The following is a 7,914-nucleotide window of genomic DNA, read 5'->3' on the forward strand; positions in this document are numbered from 1 at the left end:
ATAGCAGAACCCTGTATTAAAATTAATAAATAGATAGGGCAGGCAAGTTGACTCAGTAGGTAAGGGGGCTTGCTGTCAAGCTGGACAAACTTGAGTTCGAGCCCAGGAACCCACGCGGTGGAAGGAGAGGTTGTCCTCTGATGTTTACACGCTGTGTCATGGCACGTGCATGCATGTGCCACACTGTGACACACACACACTCTCTCTCTGAATACATACATGATTAAAATCATTAAAAAAAAACCCAAGTAGAACAGAAATATCAGAGCACATTACCTGCTTGGAATTAAGTATTGATGTGTATGTGGGTATGTGTGTATCATGTATGCAACAGGTTTGGAAGCTACTTGCTGGGAACCCGTACCACAACTGTAATTTTGCCGTGTGTCCTTCCTTTGGCAGTATTTAATGTGTTTTAGTGGGCGAATTGTCAGCTCACTTCAGCCCACATCAGACCCACAGGGGCAGGTGGCTTCCGCTCCGGGAGCTGTCATTTGAGGCACTGGGAGGGGCCTGATGACACCTGTTCACAGGCCTGAAGCCCCTAACACCGGCAATAAATGCTTTTCCTCTTAGGACAACAGATGGGAGCGGCTATCTGAGCGGTTGCACTTCGGTGAGTCATCCCGAGATCCTCATGCACGTCTCCCCAAAATGCAGCAAACTAAACATGTCGGGCCACATACATTCCTGAGAGCGATTTTTTGTCCAGGAACAGTGTGAGCGTGTTGTTCAGCGTTGCCATAGGGAACAGCCAGCTTTGCTTTTGAAATGCCCAGAAGGGCGCGCTCTGATTGGTTCTCTGTACTGCTCATCACTTCTGCCCAGCAACTGGCACTGCGGCGTTCAGAATACCCGCCCCCAAAGCCGTGGCCCTGTTTGGGGCAAACTTCTTTATGCAGTCGGTTCGGCCTCCCCCAAAGCAGGGGTCTGGAGCTGCTGAATGGGAGAAGGCCTGGGGTGATGAGAGAGAGAGAGCCGACCAGGGGCCGGGCTCCCCCGCAGAGGGCTCCACGCTGGTGGACTCAACCTACTCATTCTGAAAGAGCCTTACTAGCGCTTTGGCAGAGAATAAAAGGAGGCACGCAGCCGTAGGAAACCCCGCGCTCAGGTCTTTGTACCTTTTGCCTGTGGCTTATTTGAAAAGAATCCAGATAGTGCAGCCTAGAGACGAGAGCCTTTCTGGATTTGGGCAGTTCCCTTGTGCAGGCCGTGTGAGGCACGAGCAGCACGGGCACCGAGTCCTCAGTGGGGCAGGACTTCACCCTGGACAGGGCTGGGGACATGGGACGAGGCCCCAGAGTACAGGGTGGGAGCCAGGGACACCTGAGTCTGCTGGGTCAGTAAAGACACCCATGAGGGGAAAGGGGAGGCCTGTCTGACCAGGGTCTACAGTGAGCTCCAGAGGCCGCATAAGGGGCTGTCACTCTAGCGCTGTGGCTTGGGGTAACCCTCCATCTACCCTCGCATCTGAACTCAGAACTGAGGCCTTGTGGCCCAGGTGGGGGCGCCACTGGCCTAGCTGAGTCTGGCCAACCAGGATGCTGTCTGGGCTCTGGTATAGGCACCTGTTGGCTAATGCATCCAGGGACGTCCTGTCACACTATCTAGGCTTCTAGAACATTCCACGAGGTAAGCTGGACAGATGATGCTGGACTTCCTGCCTCTGTTCATTGCAGAGCACGTGCAGGGGCACCGACAGGCTGGTCACACTGGTCTCAGCTTTGGCCTTGGACCCTACGAGTTTTCTTAAGAAATGTGAGTTTTTAACGGCTTTGGAGATGATCTCGGACTCTTTCCTCAGTGGTCTGAACTTCCTAAGGATAGGCCCCCATTTGCCCCCCCCACCCCCCATTTACCCCCCTCACCCCCCATCCTGCTGTGGCATTAGGGATCATCTTGGGAAGGAGCCCTGTGAGCCCTCGGTGACCATGAGACAGCAGGATGAAGCCGCTGGAGAAATGGGCGTCCCTGGCCTAGAGAAGTGCCCAGGGCAAATTGGCCACCCTGTCCACACTGGGCCAGACCCAGTTTCCTGGGTGGGTGGGTGGAGGGAGCCAAGGAGGAACTCTGCTAAGCCTCTGAGAGCTCGGTCAGATGGCGCCAGACCCGCCTGTGAGAGGCATGCGAGGGGCACGCGTGGAGGTGGCGTGTCCGTGTACAAACGTGCGGACTGTCTGTGGGCTCTGCGCGCCTGTGAGCTCTGTCGGGGGGAGGGGGGGATGACGGGACTGTCCGTGTCCGAGCAGGAGACACTCGGAACGAGCTCTGCACGTGTGTCAGCGGGTGCCCGCGACCGAGTGTCTCCTACAGGTGTGAGTGCTCGAGTAGGCGACAGGGTAGGGACAGCCCGTCGAGGTGGCGACGCGAGGAACCTTCTTCGCCTAACTCTGCCTGACTGGCTTTTTGACCCGGAAAGACCGGGACGCGGGCGGGGCGCGAGGGCGCACGCGCGCGCGCGCGAAGGGGCCCGGGCCTGAGGGCCCCGGGCGCGCGCCGTCGTTGCTAAGGCCGGCGGCGAGCGCGGGGCCGAGGGTCCCTAGCAACGGGCGCGGGCGCGCGCCAGCCGAGGGGGATGGGGGGAGGCGCGCGCGGGCGGCGGGGGCGGGCGCGCCAGGGCGCGCGCCGGCGGCCCGCGGGGATTTCCAGCGCGCGAGAGGAAGTGCCAGCGCGAGGGTGCGTGAGGCGGCGCGGCCGGCGGCCGCCGCGTGCGCGAGCCGGGTTGCAGCCCAGCAGGGACTTTCCAGCCGGCGGCGGCGGCCGCCGGCCCTTCCCCGCCCCCCGACATGGGGCTGCCCGGGGAGCTGGACGCTGCAGACGACGGCGGAGGATGCGCGCGGCGCCCCTGAGCCGGCCGAGCGGGCGGGCCGCGGGGTAAGGTCGGCGGGCCGGGACGGCGGGGCGGCGGGGCGGCGGGCGGCTCCATCCCGGCGGCGGCCCCGGGCCCGGCGGGTCCTGCGCGGCCAGGCCCGGCCCGGCCGCCTCACCGTCTGCGGTGCGGCCCGCCCGCCGCCCCAACTTTGGAAACTTTGTGTGTGGGGCCGGCCCCGGGCCCGAGGCGCCGGCGCTTTCAGGCGGACGGGGCAGCCAGGCCTCGCGCCCTAGGTGCCCGCCCCGAGGGGTGCTGAGCCGTCAGCATCTCAGAGGCCCGGGGCTTTGGCGCGGTACGGAACGACGGAGTCAGGGTGTCCGCATAGATGAGCGTGCTCGTCCTGGCTGGTGGAGGTGGGTTTTTGAGCCATTATTTAAAAGTTTATACTGAGTCATTGCTCTGCAGATGAATGACTGATTCATAGTCGGAGAGCTGCAGAGAGGCTGGAAGGCAGGCCGTTCTGGGATCCAGCTGGGGTCGAATGCACACCTTCCACCTTCGATTAACACCAAAGGTCAGAGTGGGCTCCCCACGGGCGAGTCATTAAAACGATCCCTGCCGCGGGGCTTTGCAGGGTCTGGAGGCGCCAGGCTACGGCTCTTGTATGTTTCGCCACGTTTCCACACTGTCATCAGCCCCGGGTTGGGGACGCGGGTTTCAGGATTAGATCTTTAGAGAGAATTCTGCGTGGAAAATTCTTTACCTTTAATTTGAAACGGCCACAAAATGCAAACGGGTGAAGTGCTGTGGACGTGCTCTGAAATCTAAAAAGCATTCGGATCGGTTGAAGGAACTGATTTTATTTTCGTGGCTTTTGTACTGAGCTTTGACTCAGTTTTGAGAATGAAATAGAAGGGAGTGTGTGTGTGTGTATTTGTGTGTGCTCTTTTTCTGTGGAATCTTAAAAGCTATATCGAGTGTTGTATTGGCGTCTTAATTTACATTCACAGCATACAACTGAAGAGGAGCCATAATTTTTTTTGGTAGCATTTTCTGTGACTAGATGCACAGGTGAAATTTTTGGAAATGGTGTTTTGTGTTGTCTGTGAAATGCTGATGTGTAGAAATGTCCAGGTGGACCCTCAGTTGGGCTTTAAAATCTCCTGGTGCTGTTGAGGTCTTGGAAAATGGCCTGTTGAAAATACCGCATCATTGTAGGGTGTCTGGCAAAATAGTGTACAGCCATCCTTTATTCAAAGGGGAGGAAATGTTTCCCTTTTCGCCATATTGTGACATCTTAAATATTAAGAATTAGTCTGAAGGTGAAAATTCTTTGGCCAACACAAACGGAACATTTAAAGTATGAAAAGTGGGGAATTTATGACAGGAGTCAGAAATCCCTGAGTAGGTGCTGGGGATGGAAATCCAGATGGATCTTGGGTTCCATCCTCACTGGCTCAGATCAGACCTCATAATGGACAAGGTTTAAGATGTAAGGTGTCTTACCCAGACACCTCTGTTCCAGCTGTCACAGTGCAGAAGCCAGGGAAGCGGGGAGCTAGCCAGGGAGAATTCCAGCATTTTTAAAACAAGACATTCATGTGAATCGTGTGAGGGAAAAGAAGACCAATTATTTTCCTTGGATGCTATCCATTCTTTTTGGAATTAATCAGATGGCCTCAGTGAGAAGGCTGCAGAGACATTCCATTGGAAACAGGCAGTAGTCAGTTGTCGGTGCTCTGAAGAAAGTCCTTCATTTAACTGGATGCTTCTTGTCCCTGTGTTTGGGATTTTTTCCTAAACACTTCTGCTAGAATCCCTTAGAAATTTTCTGTGTGTAAATCAAGATGGACTTTCCGGGGTATTGTCAGGATAGATATGCTAATGAGCCAAGTAGATGAGCATGATTTATCATTCCCTAAAATCCTTTTTTTTTTTTTTGTAATGTACCTCGGGAGAGATGAAGCTGTCACTGTGGTGTTGCAAGTCTTAGCTAGCGCAAACACACAAAGGAAATTGCATTAATTTGCCTTTGTTTTCTCATCTTGTATAGTAAGACTCTCCAAACAGCAAATGAGCTAACTTATCAAGTATTATGCAATATTCAATTTCTTCTCAGTGGTCAATTTCAGAATTTTTAACAGAAGTCTCATGACCCAAGGCCTTAGTGTGATTTGTGGAATCAGAACCCTTGTATGTATCTTTGCAAGTATTTACAGAAGAAAAATAATTGTTTTTGTTGATGTTTGTGCTTGTATATGCTCATTACAATCCAGATATGGAGGGAAGCTGAGAAGAGAGCTAAAGTGAGGAAGGAGGTGAGATCAGAGGATTTGGAAGGTGACCAGAGAGGGGCAGCCGAGGCCTGGGTATAGCATGGTGCTTAGGCTTGGAGCCAGAGTGAGGGAGGCCCAGAGGCCTGCAGGCAGGAAGGCAGTAGAGATGAGTAGCTGGGATTGGTGTAGTCTCAGAGGAGCTAACAGAGAGAAGAAAATAGAATTTTATTTTGTTTTTGGTAAGATTGAAAATAGAATTTTAAAAAGAAAACTATAGAAGAAAACATTAAATTTATTTGTGTAGTTTCTATGATTCCTAATTAATAAAAATATAAAATGCCTTTTCATTTTCAAAAACCTTATTTTGTATATCCCAGGGAAGAATTGGGATGAGAGGCCAGTCTAGAAAGAAGAAGGTGAGGTTCCTATCAAATACAGAGCCTTTTTTTGGTGGTACTTGGTGTTTCAGACTTGGGGTCAACTGCTAGGGAGTGAGATGTCACTAGTGCAGGTGACTGTTGACTTCTGGCCCCTCCAGGAGTCAGGTTGGCATTCATGCTGCAGTCAGACAAGCATATTATTAACCTGGACTTGGGAGTCTTTTGCTCGTTTAATTAACATTCAGTTAATGTGCCCCAGGATCCCATAATCTAGTTACTATGCTAGGATGAGTGAGACACAGCACCTGTTTTTAGGGGCATGATCTGTAGAAATCTGAGGCGTCTGGGTCCCTGTGCACAGTGAAGGGCAGTGTCAGACCCACCTAAGATCTGACTATGACACCAGGACAGGAACTTTCCAAAAGAATAGTGAAGAAAAATGTAAGTCATCATCTCACTCCCAAAGAGTTGACCCCTGCTAGGCCTTTAATCCCAGCACTTGGGAGGCAGAGGCAGGTGGATTTCAAGGTCAGTCTGGTCTATAAGAGCTAGTCCAGGACAGCTAGAACTGTTATACAGAGAAACCCTGTCTTGGAAGAAAAAAGAAAGTTGACTTGTTACACAAGTAAAGACTTACTAGGAAAAAAAGGAAAGTCATCCACATATGTAGGAGGAAATGAATTAGTGTGTTATATAGAATCTGCAAGTATGGGGTGGGGCTTGTGTTACTGTAAGAGAAAAGCTCCTGGCTGCCTGTATTAGTCAGGGAAGTATCCGGGAAAGGCACCCAGTTGACCACAGTATTAGGAAGTCTGGTCCCACTTGTAGGGCCCAGAGAATGACAGTAAGAGGATCTTCCCTTCCCTTCTATGTGAGGTGAGACCTGTTAGCTTGCTGTCCTGTTGCTCCCTGCTGGTATAAATGATGTTAGTAGTGCTGCTAGCCAGCTTTCCAGATGTTTTATTTCCTTTGCTATCCTCCAGCTCTTTCAGGCTTTTGTGTGTTTTGAAGCTGAAGTAATCTGGCTGTCTCTGACTGAAGAGCTTGGTTTGTGGAAGGTAGTGGAGCAATAGAACCAGTTTGGGTCACAGCACATTGCTGTGCCTGCTGTTTCTCTTTGTAGGTCAGTGCTTCCAACCTTCCTGATACTGTGACCCTTTAATACAGTTCCTCATGTTGTGGTGACCCAACCATAAAGTTACTTTGTTGCTACTTCATAACTGTAATTTTGCTACTCTTATGAATCGTCATGTAAATATCTGATATGCCACCCATAAGGGGTTGTGACCCACACGTTGAGGGTCATTATAGATAGAAAATTTCAAAAATCTGTGGTGGTGGGAAAGACACAACACACTTCCCCCAAACCCACCACTCTAGTCCTTATCGAGAGACTTGGCATGTTTTAATTCTCATGAAATGAAATACTGGATCCTGTGTTTCATTTTTAAAAATAATTTTATTTATTATTATTGTATATGTATGATGTGTGTATAGCAAGGAGGTGAGTGACACTTAGGGCATGTAGTAGTCAGAGGACAACTTTGTGGGGTCTGTTCAGTACTTCTAGTCACATGGGTTCTGCTGATTGAGTTCAGGTGGTTATACTTACACCCTTGGATGGCAAAGCTTTATTCTTTACTCACTGAGCTGTCTCATAGTCCCTGATATTTCATTTCATGTTCTCATTTTTAAAAGATTTGTTTCATGTTGATTTTAAATATTTGAAAATTAGCTAGAGGACTGGTAAAATGGCTCCACAGGTAAGGTTGCTTGCCAGCAAGCCTGATGACCTGAGTTTGATCCTTGGAACTCATGGTCAAAGCAGAGAGTTGGTGGCAGGTCTGACCTCCACGCATGTGCCTCTTCCAAGAACAACGTAAAGGGGAAGGGATGAAGTGGAGGCTATTTGGTGACTTCTCATGAGGCCATTTTACTAAAGAGATACGGACTGGTGTTCTGATTTCCCAATTTCCTCTCCACTTCAAACGCTGATTATACATCCAGACCATAATACCATATTAATGAGAAGCTTGACATCTTTTTTTTTAAGTATTTATTTATTTATTTTGTAGACAATGTTCTGTCTGCATGTATGCCTGAAGGGCCAGAAGAGGGCACCAGACCTCACTACAGATGGTTATGAGCCACCATGTGGTTGCTGGGAATTGAACTCTGGACCTTTGGAAGAGCAGGCAACGCTCTTAACCACTGAGCCATCTCTAGACCCGAAGCTTGACATCTTTTAAGTGTTAAGAAAGGCTAAGTTGGGCTGGAGAGATGGCTCAGAGGTTAAGAGCATTGCCTGCTCTTCCAAAGGTCCTGAGTTCAATTCCCAGCAACCACATGGTGGCTCACAACCATCTGTAATGAGGTCTGGTGCCCTCTTCTGGCCAACAGGCATACAGACAGAATGTTGTATACATAATAAATAAATTAAAAAAAA

The 7,914-nt window shown here is 50.5% G+C and overlaps 1 protein-coding gene across 3 annotated transcripts in view; it reads left to right on the plus strand.

Annotated features, from left to right (window-relative positions):
* The first annotated feature begins 2,647 nt into the window (after nt 1-2,647).
* Traf3 (TNF receptor associated factor 3) overlaps nt 2,648-7,914 on the plus strand; it is a 100,416-nt gene continuing 95,149 nt past the window's right edge. The window contains exons 1-2 of one of the 3 annotated variants that reach the window (XM_050154710.1): nt 2,648-2,874; nt 3,278-3,386. Coding sequence is in view for 1 of the 3 variants with exons in the window: in XM_050154709.1 (XP_050010666.1) it covers nt 3,198-3,225 (28 nt within the window). In the remaining 2 variants the exon portion in view is untranslated. Of the gene's footprint in view, nt 2,875-2,971; nt 3,226-3,277; nt 3,387-7,914 lie in introns of those variants that run through there. The other 2 variants (XM_050154711.1, XM_050154709.1) reach the window with 2 other exon arrangements.

Source organism: Alexandromys fortis, unplaced genomic scaffold (assembly GCF_014885135.2).
Source record: "Alexandromys fortis isolate MF-2015 unplaced genomic scaffold, M_Fortis_MF-2015_v1.1 scaffold_91, whole genome shotgun sequence".
Taxonomy (NCBI): Eukaryota; Metazoa; Chordata; class Mammalia; order Rodentia; family Cricetidae; genus Alexandromys; species Alexandromys fortis.